Source organism: Chroicocephalus ridibundus, chromosome 8 (assembly GCF_963924245.1).
Source record: "Chroicocephalus ridibundus chromosome 8, bChrRid1.1, whole genome shotgun sequence".
Classification (NCBI taxonomy): domain Eukaryota; kingdom Metazoa; phylum Chordata; class Aves; order Charadriiformes; family Laridae; genus Chroicocephalus; species Chroicocephalus ridibundus.
The window spans coordinates 2,648,601-2,670,124 of record NC_086291.1 but is presented as its reverse complement, the minus strand read 5'-3'; the positions used below and the strand labels follow the sequence as shown (position 1 = coordinate 2,670,124).

The window sequence follows — 21,524 nt, the reverse complement described above, 5'->3', positions numbered from 1 at the left end:
GTAATGTTGCCAGTGCCGCGGCAGGGTGGAGAAAGCAGGCTCATCTTGGTCGGTTTAGTCAATTTACGGAACGCAGGTCCCATAGCGTGATCCATTGATTGCAAATTCGTCATTGTCCTGAAGACCAGGTACCAGCTCAGAAGAGTAGAAATCAAAAAGAAAAGTCCAGGAATGAAAGTGGTTTGGAAAGACTAAGGAAATGTGCTCCTACTTCATGTGACTCCTTCCATTTATAAAATGGTGCTTTTGCTATTAAAGGTTCAGCCAATTTCTGAACTTTAGGCCACAGATACAGTGAAACGTTTGTCTGACTGGACATTGCTTAGCTGAAAGACGGGGTTGTCAAGGGCAGGTTTTTGCCATCCTCTGGCAATACGATGAAAAGGGTGCAACTTCCTAGAAAATACAAAATAAAATAAAAAAAACCTCCAGCGCTGCTGAAGCTGGCTGGGATAAGATGCATATTAGTCATTAGTAGTTATTCTAAGAACATCAGCTGGAGGATCTTGCAGCATCCTCCTACATATGTTTTATGGATATTAGGATTAGAAGATTTTGGCATGTTCTTCATTAATGTGAAAACACCTACTTTTACTAGGTTTCATACCAAGTAGTTATTTTGGGGCACAAGTACAGAAAGTTAGAAGAAAAGGCAAATGCTTTGGATTCGGGTTTTCTCTAAGTGTGAAAGATTTTGAAGACCTAATGCGTATATAGGAAATTTCAGAATTCATAGGGTGAGACACAATAGGTTGGAGAAGAGGATGTTTATAAAGCATGCCTCATTTTCTTGTAAATAATCTTTTCATCTTTTTAAAAAAGAAAAATAAACCTAGAGAAAAAATATCATTCATTTCACTGTTAATTTTCTAACATCCTGTTCCTGGAGAACAATGTGTGGGTGTGTCGGGGAAGCTATTGAGATACAGCCTTGCTCCCGAACGCGCACTGGGAAAGTTAGAAGGGAACTACTGGTAAGAGATGGAGGAATTGTGCTGTTGAACACGTCCCAGTTTCCTGCCTTACGCTGGTTCCTGTTGCAGTCCTGCTCAGCAGAACCTCATCGCAAAGTGTTAAGAAACCGCTCTGCCACCGAGCACCACCGTTGCCTGAAAAAACTCTAGTTAAATAGCTAGGTTGTATACGTGTGTATAAATATATATATATAACAGCTATGCTATAGCCTAGGAAACACGTTAACAATTTTCCTTAAACCACAGCCAAAGCTGTATTAGTACCTGGCTTGGCTTTTTTTTCCCTAGTTTTAGCTTCTAAATAACTTGGTAGGACAAGAGGAACCGGCCTCAAGTTGCACCAGGGGAGGGTTCAGATGGATATTAGGAAAAATTTCTTCGCGGAAGGGGTTGTCAAGCCTTGGCCCAGGCTGCCCAGGGCAGTGGTGGAGTCGCCATCCCTGGAGGGGTTTAAAAGCCGGGCAGACGCGGTGCTGAGGGACACGGGGTAGTGGGGGTTTGGGCAGTGCTGGGTTAATGGTTGGACTTGGTGATCTTAAAGGTCCCTTCCAACCTAGATGATTCTATGATTCTATAAAAAAAGGCAGAAATTCCCCCCAGATAACAGCTCCTCTTAACTTGTTTGTATCAAAAGCCAATTCTGGCTGAAATTCATGAATTTCAAGTCACGATGACAAAATGTACACGTCAAAGCATTTGTACCTATTTAAAAAAAATCCACAGCAAAACCACAAAAAAACCCAGATGAGACAACAAAGTTGGTATCTAACCAACTAACCTCATGTGCTTCAGATTATATGGTGGTGTATCATCCCTACAAGTGTCTTAATTATATGCATAAAGTACTTTCAGTATCGAGATATAATATGATGAAACAGGATGGTGTGTGAGCCGTGATCTGAATTTACACGTTCAAAGGCTTTGAGGCAGGCCGTTCGCTGAGAACACACTCAGCTTGAAAAACGTGTTCAACCTCACGCGAAAGGCGCGGATGAGGAACGGCGGGGTGTCGCGGCGCGTTTCGCGAGCTTTACGCTCCAGCCGACAACATCCAAAAGCGTCGGGTGCCTTCCATCCTTCGGCCTCCTCCAGCTGTCGCCCTGCGAGTCGGGGGCTAAATTGCAGCAGTGCTAATGAAGGCACAAAGAAGAAGTGGGTGAAAAAGGACTTTTGCAGGGATTTTTGAGTTTCTCACGTAGGCTTGTTGGGGTGCTTCTGCAGGGGCTGACCTGGTTGCACAGCCGAACCTTAGTGGAAGAGGGAGGATGAGCTCAGCGATGCCGAGCGCCCTGCACTGCTCTTGCAGCAGCAACAGCTGGGAGAGCACCATGGGCTTCTCATTGCAGGACGGGAGAAGAACAGTGGGTCAGGAGTCAAAACTTGCAGGCTTTTTGCTTTTCAGCCCTCTCCATGGAGTTAGAACAGCTTCTGCAGCATGCTGCACCCTGGCCTCGCGCGCTCCTGCCTGGTTGCAGCCAGGCCAGAAGGTGCTGGTGGGGTCTGCTCAGGAGAAACAAGCCACGGTGCCTCTGGGTGGCTGGTAGGCACCGAATCAAACTGGTGTTTGTTAAATAGAAGTTTAATAACGAAGGGTATAATTCATAAGCCCACGGTGTGTTCACAGAATCTTCATGGTTGGAAAGGACCCTTAAGATCACCGAGTCCAACCAAACAACCTACGATCTCTGCCAATAGTTTTTCCATTGTAGATTCCTGTGAATCTCTCAGATGAAACTGTTGGCAATACGTGGTTGTAAGCAGATGTAAGGGCTCTTCCCACGTGGCTTTCCTGAGTTAAAAATCTAATGCACTTTCTGATATATATATATATATATATATATAATTCTTTTTAGATACCGATATGGTCATAATTTATCTCTCGGCTGGGATTACATCAAAAGATTCCTCGGAAGATGATAAAAAAGCTACTCTACGTGTCATCAATGAAGAAAATAGTTTCCTCAATAACTCGGTCATGATTCTCACTTACGCGCTTATGAACGGTGAGAAAAGTTTTTGTGTTTCCAGTGGGATGAAAATTCCCTTTCATTGTACAGCTAGTTTATCAAGCTCATCCAAATGGAATTCCACGCCTTATTGGGAACAGTTTGTTAATGGATTTTGGCCTGTGTAATCCAGAGGCTGCATCCAGATGTTACCTCTCGTGTATAAGCCTGTGTGCCACTACATGCTTGTATATCGCAGTGCAGCTGCTCAGGGTATAAACTATTGTTGCCGACAGTGTCTAATGGCAACCAGACTGAATTAAATTTGATAATTATTGCAACTGTAAACTTTCCTGATGCTGCCTGTGTTTCCTGGTGCAGCAAAATGAGAATATATGTGACTTCTAGCCCAGTCATTAGCCAAGGAGCATGAATGTAACATCAACCGTAACCTGAAGTGCTTTGATAACTTCGGACCCGATTTAAGAGTAAAGTTAAACATGAAGATCGCACACAGGGTAGTTTGGTATTCTGTGCTTTTTCCAACAGAGCGTTTTCAGTAAGCAGGCTATATGCTGTATTACTAAAAATTGCACACGGACTCTAGCCGAGGAAACGAATGCTTACGCTGATGTATCATTTGACTGTAAATTTAAATACTCATTTGAGGCCTAATATGGACAGAAGTCTTTGATTTGTCCGCAGGAATTGAGCTTGAGACTCGTGTAAAATATGAAACTAATGTTTAAGCTAAAGAACAAAGCCTGTTATCTCCGAAGGCGTATAATATGCTCCTGGTCCTTTATGCGGAGTAGCCACCGGTGGAGAACAAAGAGCTGTCCTGTGGATTTATGGGTCACATAACTCTTTGTTAAAAGATCTTTGTTTAAAGCGGTGATGTGAACAGCGTGTTGAATTTTTGCACAGTGCAACAGTATGTGAGAGGCAATCTTATTAAATTTTGTACTAGCTAATTACTTTTCCTAAAACCATGCTAGTCTTTTGGCACTTATGGCTTAAATAATTATATTCTGTCCTACAGTATAGCGTATGTATCGTTTTGCTTTTATTGACAGTCCTTTGGAGTAAGATACAGAAGCCTTGATGGGAAGTAAGCCGCTTCTGTCTCCTTCCTTCTATTTCTCGCATCTCTGTTTCAGAGGGAGTGACAGGTTTGAAGGAACTGGCCTTTCTGCGGGACCTGGCAGAGCAGAACTCGGTGAAGTACGGGGTGCCGGACCGAACCGCCCTGCCTGTGGTCAAGGGAAGCATGATGGTCCTGAACCAACTGAGTAACCTGGAAACCACAGTTGGCCGCTTCTATACAAACCTCCCCAACCGGATGATCGATGAGGCAGTCTTCAGTCTGCCTTTCTCAGATGAAATGGGAGATGGTAAGTGCTTACATGGAATTTAGATATAAAACCAAAAGAGATAACGTTCCCGTTGCTTACATATTCTCAAATATCCTGTAGTTGTATAAGGTGATGCTTTTAGGTGTGTTCCCAAGGCAAGTATAAAATTCGCCTTTCATGCCAGCAGGTTTTTTTATCTGCAGAAGGTCTAGTTATGAAAAAAGTGGTAATAAGACATGGAGTAGATAGATTCAGGTTGGATTCTCGGGGTGAAATTTGTTTTTATATATGTGTGTGTATACAGCACCCGTAACTCAATTTGTGGAGAGAAGTCCTTTGTGCGTGAGGGGAGGAACCTTGTCATGTTGAAACGAGAGCCGTGACCATGCTGCGCCATTGCAGCGTTCATTATTTCAGTACTTCTGTACGTCATGACATCTTACAGGCAGACTCAGGTCCCCACAGTGGAAGAGAGGAAAAAGCTGTTATCATTTGAGCCTCCCTTTCCTCCTCTGCTGCGGAGCCACGGACGTGCCTTTGAAGTCATCCTTCCTGCTGGAGTTCCCGTTATTCTGTCTTTGCCCCACAAGCAATGGCTCTTCATAACTAGTTTAGCATCCATTCCCCACTGCCCAAAGACAGATTATTAATTATTGTCCAGAATTTGCTATCGTCAGCTCTTCCTTTGGCTTCGGCACACTTGCCGTGCCCCCAGTGCTGGGCAGAAGAGGGAGCCTGAGCTGGCTGGTGGGGGCCCGGCCAGTCTGGGGCGCAGGATACACTGAATTTAGTGGAAGCCTGGTGATGGTTTTTCCACGGACTGTGAATGCATCCAGAAAAATACCTTAACACAGCAGATGGCTACAGTCTGGTTCTCTCATCAGTTTCTAATTTATGCTGTGGTGGTGGCAAGGTGCGTGGACCTGCCCTTTTACCTTAAAATTAGATGCCCTGTTAACAAAAAACGTGTGTTCAGCTTGATCTGATCTCACCGCTACGTCCAGTCATGGAGAGACGGAAGGTGTAGATATCGATAGAGACTTCTGGGAGCGTACCAGGATGTGTGTGAGTTGACACATGTGCACGAAATGCAGAAATTAGTTTAATGTGTGCTCAGGGTAAGCGTGCGCTGCACGGTGATGCTATTTGGATTCTTGCCGGAGGCAGGTTCAGGAGGTTGGGATGGGGCTTGGGCTGCTGCCACAGCGCTGGCAGAGCTCCTGGATGCACACCTGGCCTCGGGTCTCACTGCCGGAGCTAACCCTTCCTTAAGTGCCATCGTTGTAAGCTGCGGCGTGGCTGCTCCTTTCCCTTTGGGTCTGGTGCCCTTCCGAAAGCTCAGGGCACACGCGTGGAGGGTTGGAACTGGAGGGTTCTTGGGCAGCTCCCCTGATGTTCCTCCGGTACTGCTCCAGGGCTCTGTACAGAGATGTGACCGTCACAGTCAAGGTAGGAAATACAGCAGTGACTTCATATTGCTGTGACAATTGAGGAAATTCTGTGTTTCTTCATTCAGGACTTTGCATATTCTTAGTCTTGGCTAATACGTAAGAGTAGTTGAGGGTTAGAATCATAGAATGTGTTGGGTTGGAAGGGACCTTTAAAGGCCACCTAGTCCAACCCCCCCACAGTGAGCAGGGACATCTTTAACTAGATCAGGTTGCTCAGAGCCTCATCCAGCCTGGCCTTGAATGTCTCCAGGGATGGGGCCTCCACCACCTCTCTGGGCAACCTGTTCCAGTGTCTCACCACCCTCACTGTAAAGAACTTCTTCCTAATGTCTAATCTAAACCTGCCCTGCTCTAATTTAAAGCTATTGCCCCTCATAGTTTTCAAGGGCTGCTGAGTTTAGGTCGCGCGTTTGCCTTGTGTGTTGAGTCCCAAAACAAGTTTAAGACTATTCCTGAGCAAATCTCTTCTGAGTCAGAATGCTCCCTACTTTCTGCGTTTCCTAACCTCGGTAATTAAGCTGTATTATTGCTCTCTCGCAAAGCCGTATCCCAGCATAATGGAAAATTTGAGCAACAGAAGGATGAGAAATGGTGCAATAGAGGAGGTTTGTCTTACATAAATATCAAAGCGTACTTAAAAGCTTATACATGCAAATTAATTTTATATTGGTTTGAGGGAAGAGAGTCACTGAATTTCCAAATAGCAGTGGTGTAGAAAGTAAGAGAAATGAGGTATTAGTGCGAGTTCTTACCTCAGGTACAAGGTGAGTCTCAAACCAGTGTGTAATTACGGGTACGATTCCCAGTACCAGTGGCCACACTGGGATTTAGTTAAGCAGAGGAGGTTTAATATTCTGAATAAACAATTAGACAAGCAACAGTTCGTCCCTGTTGTTGCTTTACAAGTACAAATTCTCTTCCTCCCTCCTCCCCCTATTATTTAAATTGCCTTAAATGATGTTAAAGGAACAAAATACTGTTTTGTTTTTTCATGCGAATGCATTTCTGATCTGTAAGGCGTCCACTTGTAAACTGACAAACACCCCAAAACGTTGATTGTGCTGTGTGTTTTAATAAATTGATTAAATCTACCTTAGGTCACTATCAGAAACATACATTAACTAATTAGGGAGAGTGACTGAAACCAGCCAGACGTGACAGATAACCTGCTCAGCTTCCCTGTGTGCGTTCCAGTTTTTGTCCGTGTTCCAGCAAGGAATAATATATAAAATTTAACTGTATAATATGTTGAAATGACAAAGCGCGTGCTCATTCCTCTAAAAATAATTAACTAGAAATTATTGCTGATGGCTTTACATTATTTCTCTCATTCTAAGGCCTGATAATGACTGTAAGTAAACCCTGTTACTTTGGAAACCTGCTGCTTGGGATTGTTGGAGTGGATGTTAATCTCGCCTATATCTTGGAAGATGTCACCTATTATCAAGACTCCTTGGGCTCCTACACTTTCCTCATTGATAACAAAGGTAACTTTTTGGCTCAGACAATCTCCTCTAGTCCCACTGAGGCCATTAACCATCACAAGGAAGCTCTTAATTCTCATGTCTCTAAATAGTCTGTAGTAATCGATGATATTAAAAGAATAATTGCATGTTGTTTGGTTAGTTTTGGAGTCGCTTGGTTAGAGTTGCTGAAGATTGTAGGTGGATTCATGGTTTGAAATTTCTGTAGTGGAGTTTTGATGTGGAAACGCTGACTTGCTGTGGGGATTTTCTGCACGTGTCACGTTGGAGGTTTTCTGGATGTGTAGGGCAAAAGGCAGAACTGGTGCGTACGTGTGTTCCACTCTTTTCCTCGGATCCCAGCCTCTTTTTATTGCTTGGTTCTTGAAGCTGTCTTTCATTCGCAGCTTACCTAGTTCTTCATTTGCAACACTTTTAATGATAATATTGCTCGCTCGCTGACATTGGTTAAGCCTTTGCAAAAACTGTATGTAGTTATTGTATTCTTTTTTTCCCCCTGTACATTTTCATCCTGGGCTCAGTTTTTAAAATGCATTCGCTGTTTGTGTCTTTATTTTTTAGGATACACTCTTATGCACCCCTCCCTTACCAGGCCCTACCTGCTGTCTGAACCTCCGCTTCACACAGATATTATCCATTACGAGAACATTCCTAAATTTGAGCTGGTGCGACAGAACATCCTTAGGTAAGGAATCTGAGTTGCAAGGCCAAACATTGGTAGTCCTTAGGGCACTAGAAGCATTTCTAGAGGAATTTTAAGAGAATGTAGGGTAAAGTTCCTTTTCCTACAATAGCTGGATACTCGGCTGTAATTCCCCTCCATCCCCCTAAATGCAGAACAGTTGCGGTTTGGTTTTAACTCCAACTTTTTTCATTTTATCATTTGTTGTGCTGAGCACTGGTTTCCACAGCTGATCTGGGGGATACCCTTTCTAATGTCTCTCTTCCATGTCGGGAAGATTTCCCACTATTTGGTCTGGGGTTTTCTTTATCCTTTGTGTTATCTGAGTATGGGTTTTAACTCAAAATGTGGTGGTATGCGAGTGCGTTTTCAGCATACGTATACTTTTCTTTCACCTAAGACAGGTAACAGTTAATCTCTTCATGTCTTACGGTATTTTTATAAATGTGCAGTAGGTGGGTTTTGCTTAAGAGCTTTCTCAGTGTGTAATAAAATGCCGTATGTTATATTTGCCAATGTAGCATTCCCCTGGGCAGCCAGATCATCACAGTTCCCGTGAATTCCTCGCTGTCTTGGCATCTAAACAAACTGAGAGAAGTTGGGAAAGAAGCCTACAACGTCAGCTATGCCTGGAAAATGGTAAGGAATAAAAGTGACGCTGTGTCAGGATGGCATAGAGTAAGTTCATATATTGAAGAGAGCGTTAATATATTGAATATAGTGAAGCGTGAAGTATTGCTATATATTGAAGTATGAAAGGTTTTAATTACTTAGAAACTGCGTGAATGTGGAGGTTTTTTGTTACAGGGAAGAACCAGTGAAATTACCATTTCAGGTTTGTTGCTGTGTCATCTTCAGCGATGTGTCTGTATGGATACGTGTGTGCTCTTTCTTCACGAAGGCGCTCATTTCGTAAGGCGTACGTAATGTACAGTCACGTGGAGATTATACTCGTGCTTTCCCAATGGAAGTAAATCTCTGCTGGTCTGGATGTCATACCACAAGCCAGGTGACACGAAAATACCTACCAGAGACCACATCAGAGCACAGTGCTGAGGCAGAGCTTGGCATTAAGTCATTCTTTTGCTTAATACTGTTGTTATGTTTGGGTCAGAGTAACACAATCCATTAATTAACGTAATTGGGAAAATTTCAGCTTCTCATTCTGATAACGATCTTGTTTCAGAGCTGTATCAGTAGCCAGTAAATGATGTTTGCTGTAATTGAACACTTTTCTTACACACAGGAGTTATATCGAAGCTTTCATTGAAACTGAGCATGATGTCTATGCAACAGGCTTTCTTACCAGCTGGAAGAGCTTTAGGAGAGCGCCTAGCACCTGTCTTCCTTTCCTCAGTCTAACTTTTGAACATATCTGAACACTAATCTTGACCCAGGGATTAAAATGGAATCCAAAGGTTAAATATAATCCAGGTGAATTTCACTGATGCCAGAAATAATTGGCTGCTTTTTTGTGCCAACAAACTTAGGAGGGTACTTATGGATCATTTCACAGTATTAAGTTAAATCCAACCTAAAAGATTAAGCTGAGCAGTTTTAAGAGATTAAATCTGTCATTGTGTAACAGAAATTCACATAGGAGTGTGTCTGGAGCTAATTTTCTAATGTTGTAATGCTACATTAAATATCAAACACCCTTGCAGAGCAGCTGGGCAGCTCCAGGTTTTGCTAGTCTGAGGATCCTTAAAATATACAAACCAGTAAAGCATGTGACACATGCAGCACACAATTAAGAGCGGTAATGATAAAATCTTACTTTTGACAGTTGATTTGTCTGTATTCTTCATAATGGGAGTGCCAGTGTGTTTTTATCAACTGTGAACCTGAAGCCTCTCCTCTCTTCGTGACACTTCAAAAGCTATCCACGAAACAGCGTTAGAAATCATTGCAAATTAAGGAATAAGATGAAGGTCTTAATGCAGTCTTTTTTCCTGAAAACTGAATGTTTTTATTCTGTGTAGAATGTGGAAAAGTATTTTTTGTACAGCTTAATGGCTTCGATACACACAGGGTAGTTACAGACTGGAGCGTGGCTGTACGGAGCTGAGCTGCCGTAATGGAGTCTCTACCCTGCATGGACACCGGCAGGGCTGGAAAGTTTTGTCTGCACAGTCCTCCTCTCTGTAGAATCGAGTCCGTAATAGCCTCTTTGAAAAGGAGTGACCTGTTTGCAGAGAGAGCAGGAATTGCGATCCTTGAGAGCATGGCGAAGTGTGGTGCTGCCTTCCGGAACGGGACGAGATGAGCAATTAAAGACAAGAGAATGAACGCTAAATAGAGAAGGAGTTCTGTACCGCCTCCGCGTCATTGTTTCTGTTTGGTGACTTGCCTCTGCCTTTCAGGTCCAGGACACATCCTTTATTCTGTGCGTGGTGGTGATACAGCCAGAAATACCTGTTAAACAGCTGAAGAATCTCAACACTGTCCCCAGCAGCAAGCTCCTGTATCATCGGCTGGATCTGCTGGGCCAGCCGAACGCCTGCCTGCACTTCAAGCAGCTGGCTACCTTAGGTAAAGCTTTCCCGCAGCTCCTCTTGACCGCCTCGGGCATGTTTCTGTAGAGCGTGGCAGCAGAAAATAGAACTCTTCTTACAAAACACTAGAAATACTCTCCTCTTGAGAGGCTTTTATTTCCAAGGCTGATTTTTTCTAATCAGCTGTTATCTTCTCATAGCCCTTTGTTGATCGTAGCTACCCTGCTCAACGGTGAGCACTTGTGTGGGTGAATGCAGTGGGATTGCTCATCGGAGCACAAGATAAATGCACCCGGAGTCTTGCTCCATCACCTTCCCAGAAGGTGAAGCAGGAAGAGAGGGAGAGATGTCTCACCAAACTTAAAACAAAGTTCTGTTCTCTTGGCTGTAAAGCAGCTTATTGACAAATAACACAAGTAGGATGAAGTCCCAGCTGGTCGTGCAGGAGTACTTTTTGACTTCGGATTTAGGCAAGTTTTTTGCTGCCATAAGCATTTAATACCACTGATCCGGAAGTCGGAAGTTATGTCTGTGGGGGGAAACCGAGAGCTCCTGTGGCGTGATGGTTTCCAGACCCTTCCTTACCTGCTTAAAAAGTCTCAGGCCGCTGATGCCTTCCTGATTTTCATAAGCTAAACCGATTCTACTCTGACTAATTTCTGTAGTTGCTCAAACATTACTGGAAAGAGGGAGAGTCTTCATGGCAGTACAAGTTCTGGTGTCTGGAAAGGATAGAGAACATTAAAAACATAATATATCCTAAGAACATAGAGATTTTCTTATATAAGCATCCCGAGTTGCAAGCTTTCATATTTAAGTATTAATCTTGGGGTTTTTGCTAAAATCTGTGCTATATTATGAGAAGTTCTGAATTAAGTGCTTTTGTTTGTAGCCAGGTTTGAAGGTCTCATGGGGGATTAGTGGCACAGTCGTGATATTTTCTTAGCTATATTGCAGTGCCACAAATAGCGAAGTGAGATTAGACTGGAGGAGTTGTGGAGGAACTTGATAAACCTATGGAAATTGCTTTGCCGATTGTTTAAAATACAGGGGTTTTTCTTTCTTTAATGCGGTGCCTCGTCTTGATTATCTTCTATCCAGAAAGACAAGATATAAATGGAAAATATCCAAAAAACGCAGTACTAAGCTGACAAGTGGGAAAACTTCATGCAAAGCAAAATGCAATCGCATCAGAATATTCGGTCTGGGAAGCAGATGAAGGAGTGTAATGGAAGTTCATAAGTGATGACTGCAGTGCATATGGTTGCTGGATGTATGGTGATGTGTTTTAGAGGAACGTGGATAAAAGCAGAACGCTTCACATACTCCGGGGAAATTTTTCCTCTGGAGCCCATTACACACGGGGAAATGGGTTTCCATGGGTCAAATATTCAGAAAAAGCGTTCTTCTCAACCTTCAGCTCTGCGTCATCATAATCATTTTTCTCTTTAAAAAGAAAAGGCTGCCTGGTATTGCCGTTTCTGCACAACGGAAGTTTACTTTCTAGTCTGTTTTGAAAATCACCCCAGACAGCTACGCTATTATTGGTAACTCCATCTTCTGTGCATGTAGGTCTCCATTTGTTCATTATCTGTAATTGAAAGTGCTCATTCTCGTTTTTCTCTGCTGTATCTAACCTAGACATGGATAATTAATTTCTCCTTTAGCACAAAATCTCTTCTTGAGGGAAGGCAGCTTCTGTAATCTTTCTAAAAGTAGTAATTCAGGAATTGTTTAGACTTTGAGAACAAGGGCACTGAAGTCTACCAAATAACACGTGGAGATCAGAGTCAGTGGACTAACTTTGTGTATTTTGAAGCAAGAAAGGTAGCTGATGTGCGGTCTGAGTTTCGTCAGAGCCTGGGGAGGCAAGTTGTGCTGGTAAATGCTCTGGTTGCAGTGGAGAACTTCACGTTTTCTGCCCTCGCTCCCAGTCCCCCCGTGACATGAAGGAGCTGCGCGTGTCGCACACTGAAGTGTGGGAGAGTGGGGGAACAGGCGGAGGTACCCATTCCTGGTACAAATGTGTTTACTGTGCAATGTCTGCGATTCATTGTCCTGAACTTTCTCATATTTTGCCTTTTTTTTTTTTTTTTTTGTCTTCTAGAAAGTCCTACGGTAATGCTCTCTGCGGGCAGCTTCTCTTCTCCCTACGAACATCTCAGCCAGCCCGAGACGAAGCGGATGGTGGAGCATTACACAGCGTACCTCAGCGACAACACGCGCCTGATCGCCAATCCTGGCCTTAAGGTACGTCCTTGGCGCTGAGCGCTCCGGTCAGCCCCAGAGACCTTGGGTTCCTGGTGTCCAGCACCTTCTTCCAGGAGGGGACTAGCTGAACCATCCGTCTCCTGATGCTCACAGGGTTCTGGAGTGGGGGTTTGGAGCCGTGTTCCCATGCCTGGAGAGATGGCCGTGGGCTGCAAGGCCCAGGAGAGAGGAAGGAGAGGGCTTCCTCCCTGATTAGGGGGGGAAAAAGTTGACAAGCAGCTATTGAAATAAACACGGGAAAAATTAAAGCTGTGGTAAATTCTTAGCAGAAGTATCTTTGTGTTCTTAGGAATGAGAAATTTCTATTTTGTGTGCAAGTGGAGCACTATTTATATTTATGTAAAGTACAAAAGCAAACTCTAAAAGCCGCAGAGATAACGACAACAATATTTCATTATAATAAGCTTTTCCTTTGCGTGGAATGTGCCAGATCCGTCTGGTGTGAGAAGACTTTAAACAAGTAATTGAGTTTAGATGATCTCTGATCGCTCTTTGGGAAACCCCGCGAGCAGCTTATTATCTTTTCATGCAAGTCTTAGAGGAACCCTGCTAGGTCCGCCTTTGTTTTGCAGTTCTCTGTCAGAAATGAAGTAATGGCTACCAGTCACGTCACAGATGAATGGATGACACAAATGGAAATTAGTAGCCTGAACAGTTATATTGTGCGCCGTTACATAGCAACCCCCAATGGGGTGCTCCGAATTTATCCCGGTTCCCTCATGGACAAAGCATTTGATCCCACCAGGAGACAATGGTGAGTTTTTAGGGTCCTGTTATCAAAGCTTTGGATAATCTTGGAGGGCAATAAGGAAAATATTTGGGATCGATTTCATAGCCTGGGGTTTTTTTTATGGCCAGCTATAAACTATTTAACTGGAAATGTTTTCATCGTGGGTAAAAGGCTCAGGGCTTAAATACAGCTAGTTAAAACCTTTATTGGTTCTAATCTCAACCCTTTTTATTTTAAGTGATAGTTTCTGTTTCATATCCCTGCTGTGGCAGATGGGAATATTAATATGCAGAAAACGACCATCCCCTTTAGGGATTAGCTGATTCAGGAGCGTTTTCAGCTCTTTCTGCCATTTTTGGATGTTAATATTTTAGTCTTTTTGTTTGTTTGTTTGTTTACAGTGTGTTTCCTTGCTAATTCAGAGTAGGTGTTTGCCGGCTCAGCTGTGTGCTATTAATGATGCCCTAGCATCCGATTTGGGAAAATATTTGTATCCATTACAAGCAAGAGCCTGTGAGACGAGAGCGCTCTGCACTGTGTTTTCTTGAGAGGAGTCACCCAGGTGCTGCCACGCAGCGACACGTCCCAGCCCTCCGGCTCTACGGGGAAGGCTCGGAATTGCTGCTGGCATTGGCCATGCCGTACCTCTCCTGACCCATGTTTTCCCTGAAAAAACTCATTACCACAGCTACTGATTAGCTTTTCGTCAGGTTTTCTTCCCTTTTTGTTGCTATTTGTGTTTTTGCTGACAGATGCGCTGATGGAATTTTGCCCTCTTTTTTGTCGTGAGATAAACAGGGCGCATTCATGTTCTAAATTAACTGAATGCGCTTTTACAATCCCTTCTCCCCATGTTAAAAGCTCTCAAGTTATTTTCATTATTGGCTTCTGGAGGGTTTGGGGTTTTTCTCCGCTTTTACACTTCACTGAGTTTCTCAAACCATGGTTTTGTAAAGACCTCCATGTGCGGCAGGCCATGGTGTCTTATTTTTTTATATAAAGGCAAACGGCAGTGTTGTGGAAAGAAGATGCAAACAAAGCACTAGCGGTGAAGTAGAATTCTGAGCGCAGTCCGGAGTCATGGGTTACTCTACTGGAAAGCAAAGTAATTGCTTTTTCATACGCAGAAGTGTTTCCAACAGTTGGAATGTTTTATAAACCTTCTTATAGGTGACACAACCGTGGCTCAGTTTATGTTGACAGTAAGTTTTAAAAGAGATTGTAAGTTGTAATCACTTTCTGACATCTTTCCAGATTTTCACGTGTGAATTCTGCCTGTAGGACGTCCCTTCTCCTGCGTTTGCAACGTCAGAATTTTGTCAGTGTTTGCTTTGAGTTTGAGACTCCGCTGGCGCGAAGTCATACGTTTTTCTGGGGAAAAATGTCTACAATGACATTAAACGTACTCTGTGCAGAAGTAAATTGAGCTTTTTTAATGCACTTGTATGTGCTGAGGAGCCATTTATTGAGCAAGTCTGTTTTAGGTCCGGGTCCTAATCAGAATAGGCACTTGGTTAATATTAAGAAACATTAATTTGGTAGCACATCGTTCATAGTGTGCAGAACTCAACGTTTGTCTGTGTTTTGCAAAAATCAAGGGTACTGTCTTAAAGTTTACAATAACCCTTTTTCTCTGATTTTGAGTGTTTCTTTTGGCTGCCCGTAGGTACTTGCATGCGGTGGCTAATCCAGGACTAATTACCTTTACTGGTCCCTACTTAGATGTCGGAGGGGCAGGCTACGTCGTTACCATCAGTCACACAGTCCATTCTTCCAGGTAAGTCGTGTTTGGAGGTTTGTGTCAAGCAAGAATACTCTTAATGATCAAGATGTAGGAGGAGAACATGCTGAGCGACTCTTGTGTGTTCAGGAACCGAAAACCAAACCTGTTTTTAAAGTGTTCTTGATGAAATGTGGTATAACCTCATGTAGATTCAGTGGAAATAGTACATTGAAATACTTGTCAAAAATCCATGTTATATGAATAGGTTTATATTCTGTAGCTTTATTGATACACAAATAATAACCGCATGTGGAAAAAAAGATTGACTGGTGGGAGTGTGCTCCTGGGTGAACATGAGATGCCATGTGTGCAAGACAAGGACCCAGGAGGAGGAGAGGGATCACGGAATTGCCCAGGTTGGAAGGGACCTTTCAGATCATCGAGTCCAACCGTCAACCTAACTCTGACAAAAACCATCACTACACCACATCTCTAAGTACCACATCTACCCGTCTTTTGAAAACTTCCAGGGATGGTGACTCAACCGCTTCCCTGGGCAGCCTCTTCCAATGCTTAATAACCCTTTCAGCATACAAATTTTTCCTAATATCCATCCTAAACCTCCCCTGGCGCAACTTGAGGCCGTTTTCTCTTGTCCCATGGCCTGTTCCTTGGGAGAAGAGACCGACCCCCCGTGGCTCCCCCCTCCTTTCAGGGAGCTGTAGAGAGCGAGAAGGTCTCCCCTCAGCCTCCTCCTCTCCAGGCTGAACACCCCCAGCTCCCTCAGCCGCTCCTCACAAGACTTACTCTCATGATCGCTTTCATTAGGCAGTTTGGGATCTGTTCCCTCTCTGCTGGTAGTTAAAGACTTTTTCGCCAAGACAGCTAATCTTCACATCTCCTAAAGTTACTCACACTTCACACATCTGAAGTTGTACGTACCAGGGCAATGTTTGGAAGGGAATAAGAGCTGAAAGCAGATCTAGCGAACTGCAAATAGAGGTCAGTCCACAAGACTGTTTTAATTAAAGCTCTGCCCGTACTCCAGGAGCTGGGGGAGCTCCTCGCCTGGGCTGTTTGAATTCAGTGCTTCTGGATTGGGGGCTTTCAGAAGTAACGAGAACTTCAGGAGACGCCTGTAAACCTTCAACTGCCCTTACAGGATTGCAGAAAACAAATCAGGGTGGAAACAGCGGCCTGTGCCTCTGGGATCAAAATCAAAATTACCATTATAGCCATACAGGAAGAAGCATTTTCTTTATTTATTAGTCTTCTATGACTTGAAGACAAGGAAAGGGCAAATTCTAATATATCTTCATTCAGAGTTGATCAAGAGAATCTCGGTGTTTCCTTTATTCTTAGTACAGTGAATATTCCCACTAGGAGAAGTGTAGTCAGTCTCTCTAGGAACATCTTGTCAGTGCTGGAACGCCGCTTTCCTCAAGGACCAGGCCTTTTTTGTTTCAGCTCCCTCCTGGCCAGGCGCCCAGGCTAAAGCTGAGGTTTGCCTGGAAGTTGGGTCAACTTCAAGTTGCCTGAAAGCTCAAGGCAAAAGTCAAGGTTCAACTTGAAGTTGCCTTAAAGGAGGTCAGTTTATAGAATATGCACGAAACCTTTCTAGCGTAAGCTCCCCCAGGTTTCAGAAATGGTAGTTACTCGTTTGTTTTTTTTCACCTGGAGTCTTTTCCGAGACTTCCCCTGAGCACGTGGCTTCTGGACACGCTCCATCTAAGACCCCACCGGTACGAAGGTAACTTCTAACGTCGCGCTGGTAAATAGAAAGTGCAAAGCCAGCAGAGCTCGGGACTCCGCTTTCCTCCTTTTCTCAGAGGCGTCTCGCCTTTGTTTGGGATTTCCCACCGCAGGACATCTGCCTGTCTTTTTTGGCAGGAGTATTATCAGGCCCAATGCCTGCGTGGTGCTTCTCACAGAGGAATTTACTTCAGGGAAATAAGCACTTTTGTAAGAAGAGAAGTGCAATTAATCAAAATTCTGATTTTTATCTAGCAAGTGACGGTTCAGTTAGCTTTAAGAACTTCAAGCTCGCGTGGGTTATTAGAACATGATTAAAGAACGGTTAAACAAAGTTTGGCAGATGTGAGTGTGATTCCTGGGTAAATATGACCTCTAAAGCTCACAGTCACATGCGGTTATAATCCCCAAAGAGGTCTTAGTTAAAAAAACAAAAAAAAAACCAACAAAAAAACCCAAAAAAAACCCAGAGGGGTGGGGGAGGAATCAGTGGAGTTAACAGGCATACTGGCATTAGAAACTGCTCTGTGGGTTTAAATAACAACGTTAATTTATCTGGAACTGACGCTTATCTTTCATTCCCGTTTTATGTATATCTTATTTCTTTATTGGAGGCTGGGAATAGAAGATTCATGCAAGAGGTTATTTAATACAGCTTGCATCAGCAAACCAGAAGGATTTAATGCTTAAAAACGAAGCTAAAATATTTACAGCATTCCTAATGGCTTTTAGTCTGTTAGGACAGAGCAGTAACTTCACAGCCTGATGCCTTGTCACGTACGGTTAAACGTGTCTGTGCTGCTTCGCTGTCATCCCTTTTCCCATTCCTTCTCCCTGAAACGGGTAACGGTACAAGTAAATTAAGTGCAGGTTTTCAAAATCTGTATTTATAAATCTACAAATTAGATTTGACTATGTCTTTACTGGACCCCTTTAAATGCAAACAAAGTTCAGTCCAGTAAACAGAGTTGGTTTTATATGGACGGGGGGCTGCCCGCAGCCGCTGCTTTGTATAGCCCAGCTGGGCCGTTCAAGTCTCTTCTTTTTCTAAACGTCTTTATTCCTGTTTAGAAGAGCAAATTTTAAAAAATAGCAAGTCAAACACGTCTCCCTTGTCATCAGCATAAAGCCTACATAAGTGCAAAACAGCACGCCCCATGATTTGAGGATGAGCTGATGACTTTGTGTCCTTCAGGGGCGAGAGGTGGCTTGGTCCGGCCGTGCCGCCCCAGTGCTGCAGGAAGCAATCTGGGAGAAGGAGGAGTCACAGGGATGCCCTGGTCATTCGGTCCAGCCTCAGGCTACTGCACACCACCACATCATAACCTGCCATAATAAATATTAGTTATTTTACTCTATTATTATATTAGAAGGGTTTTGTTCTGGAACCTCGCTGCTCTCATGCCCAGCTGCCCAGTGGGGATTTGCACCTTGGTTCAAGTGCATCGATTCAGGAGACCTTCAGTATCTGGATGCGTCTCCTGAGGGAAAGGTGGGAATTTGCCAGGACAGGACGTTTTGGAAAAATTACACGATAAATAGAATATAATTTCCGTTTGGAGCTTTCAGCATCCAAACAGTCTCAGCCAAATGTCAAGACTGTGCGTCTGCCAGGAGAGCTCTTGCAGTTGCCTCACTGGTGGTGAGGAAAGTTAAAACGATGCCACTAAGCGAAAGTAGTGCTTTTTTACCTTCACAGAGCTGTAAGAATATACACTTCCATACATCAGCCTGAACCTGTTTTCTCGGTCTTTGATGTATTGGTTGCTAAGGCAACCGTGTATATTCCCGAACTGGTGAGTAAAAATAGGAACACAAGCACGTTTTCAGTACGGGCGAAATACTGCAGTTCACAGCAGCTCTCGCTGCCGGCGCTGGTGAGCACCCGCAGGGACTCCAGGTTCTGCCTTTTCCCTAAATGTTTATTTTATGGTTGCCCTACATTGGGGAAAGATATTGAATCAGAACATTTGTTAAGTGAAACGGTTTTAAATGTCACCTGGCGCTTCGTGGGCGGTGGGAGGCAGTGTCAGGTTAACATGAATTACTCCTGTTTAAATCCGGCCAGCAGGGATAACTGGCCAGTTAGTAGGATGTGATTTTGAAGCATTTAACACGGTGCTCATTAACCAGCACCTAAATACCACCGAGTTGCTGGGTGCAAGGTAACCTCCTTCATGCCTGTAGCTTGGCCAGCTTTTTTTTCTGGCTGAAATTCACAATCACTCCTACACTTTGGCATTTTAGGGATTTAGCAAAATGCCTGTGGCAGCTTCATATCATAGAATCACAGAATGGTTTGGGTTGGAAGGGACCCTAAAGCCCACCCAGTGGCACCCCCTGCCCTGGGCAGGGACACCTCCCACCAGCCCAGGTTGCTCCAAGCCCCGTCCAACCTGGCCTTGAACCCCTCCAGGGATGGGGCAGCCACAGCTTCTCTGGGCAACCTGGGCCAGGGGCTCACCGCCCTCACAGCCAACAATTTCTGCCTCACATCTCATCTCAGTCTCCCCTCTTGCAGTGTAAAACCCTTCCCCCTCGTCCCATGGCTCCCCTCCCTGCTCCAGAGTCCCTCCCCAGCTTTCCTGGAGCCCCTTTAGGGCCTGGCAGGGGCTGGAAGGTCTCCCTGGAGCCTTCTCTTCTCCAGGCTGAACCCCCCCAGCTCTCTCAGCCTGTCCTCCCAGCAGACGTTCAGATCCTGGTGCTGGGGGCTGAGCAAAGAGGAGCGGTGCAGTATGTAAACCCCCCCAAGGTGGTGGGGATTCGGGTGCTGGAAATGCAGGAGCTGCATTCTGCGTTTGTTTGCGCGGGTAGGGAATTTTTAATCCTAATTTATGTTGCTAAATATTAAATATCTACAGGTGGTAACGGTGTATGTAGGAACCAAGGGAGAACAGCCCGTGGGGAGAAGGGTCGGTTCCAGGGTGCGATCCCGTCCTGGGCTGTCTCCAGTCTCCTCCAGGTGCTGCCGGGTCTATGAGGCGCGATTTATGTGGGGAGACCTCAGGATTTGCAGGAAATGACTAACACTGTTGAGATGTTGTTCTCTCCCTTTCCAGCTGCCGTAACTCTTCATTTAAACACAAAGAGGCTGAACCGAGCTTTGGTGCGGGGGTGTGGATTTGAGCTGGCCGTTTATATGGCAGGGATGCCGGTCCCCTTTTGAAGTAAGGGACTGAGTAATTAAAATATTAATTATTAATACAGCCGTAAAAGCCTTTTTCCTTCTTTTCCTCCCCTCTTTGCAGTGCACAGATGTCGTCAGGACATTCGGTGGCAGTGATGGGCATTGACTTCACGCTGCGATACTTCTACAAGGTTCTCATGGACCTGCTGCCAGTTTGTAACCAAGACGGGGGAAACAAAATAAGGTAAGCTGTTCCTCCTGGGCAAGAAATAGCTAAAGCCTTTTTTTTTTGTTCCCTTTAACCAGGTGACCCAAGGTGCTTTCCAACTTAATTTATTCTAGGATTCTCTTACTTTCAATGTGTGTTCTCTGCTTTCCGCTAAAGTTTGTGCGTGTTCTTCTCATAAAGATCACGTGGACTTCTTGTTTATTCAAGATCAAACTGTCATCAGCTAAGTAAAGAGTCTGCAGGAATACGAAAACAGAAGATAACTGATTATTTGGTTTTTTGTTATGTTTAGACTTCATTGAAATCCTGGGCAAAAAACCATTCTGTATTAAATGAACACCCTTCCCCTTCTCTTCTGTTTGTTTTCATTTTACATGTTTAGTTACTGTGAGCATGTAATCGTGATGTATTATCTCTTGTTATTTTAACTATGATTATTAAATTACACTTTGGTTATATTTTTCTCAGAAATACATAGCACACACTAGTCAGAAGAAGTCTGATTTCATCTGGAGTATCTAATTTTGTTTAGACCTCTGTGTATCTTAATTGTTCCTCTTCACCCTTTTTAAAAAAAATCATGGGGGGGGTCAGGGTTAGACTCTGGTTTGGATCTGGAGTAACTTGATAACAGGGTTTGGGCATTGTTGTTTCTTTCTTTGTTTTTAAACCTTATTTTGGAAGGGAAGTGGTTTTCTGTCATCCTCCCAGTTCTTTTCTGGTTTGGTTTGGGTATTTTTTTATATATTTTATGGTGTATAAAAAAAATAATCAGGATTTCTGGTTTGGCATTCCTTCCCCCCTAATTAAAAACTATTAATAATCAAGGGGATCAGATGCGTGATTATTTTCTACGTTCCCTAAATGAGGAATTTAAAGCATATTGTGAAGCGCTTTGTTAGAGCGTTCTCACGTAGGAGCTGGATCTAATGCCTGCAGCCCCTGCGTAAGTGCGCACAGGTACGAAGGGACGACTGTTCCAACTTTCTGGCAGCCGTTTGGGGTTTTTTCAATGTATGTCTCCTGAGCTTTTTCTCTCTGCAGTCATTCTGGGGTAAACACCAGCCTGTTCCCTATAGCGTCTTTCAGAGGAAAAAAAAGAGAGAATTCAACATCACAACATGAATTCCTAATGCAAAACCCAAACGGTTTGGGGCAGTAAAAAAAAAAAATCCAACTAAAAGTTTCGCCTAAAGTGTATAGTCCCGTCTATTCTGTGATGATTGCTGTAAATTATATCCCTTCTCTCCCTCCGTGAGCCGATGTCGGTAGAGGTTTACGTGTCAGGCTGCCATGGGAATGGCG

General features: G+C 43.9%; 1 protein-coding gene across 1 annotated transcript in view; it reads left to right on the top strand.

Moving 5' to 3' along the window:
- The window catches only part of CACHD1 (cache domain containing 1), a 113,201-nt gene that overhangs the window by 78,601 nt on the left and 13,076 nt on the right, over positions 1-21,524 (top strand). The window contains exons 8-17 of the mRNA XM_063343752.1: positions 2,828-2,977; positions 4,081-4,314; positions 7,064-7,213; positions 7,772-7,895; positions 8,414-8,531; positions 10,256-10,424; positions 12,495-12,637; positions 13,231-13,412; positions 15,055-15,165; positions 20,112-20,234. Of these exons, the coding sequence (XP_063199822.1) occupies positions 2,828-2,977; positions 4,081-4,314; positions 7,064-7,213; positions 7,772-7,895; positions 8,414-8,531; positions 10,256-10,424; positions 12,495-12,637; positions 13,231-13,412; positions 15,055-15,165; positions 20,112-20,234 (1,504 nt within the window). The remainder of the gene's footprint in view (positions 1-2,827; positions 2,978-4,080; positions 4,315-7,063; positions 7,214-7,771; positions 7,896-8,413; positions 8,532-10,255; positions 10,425-12,494; positions 12,638-13,230; positions 13,413-15,054; positions 15,166-20,111; positions 20,235-21,524) is intronic.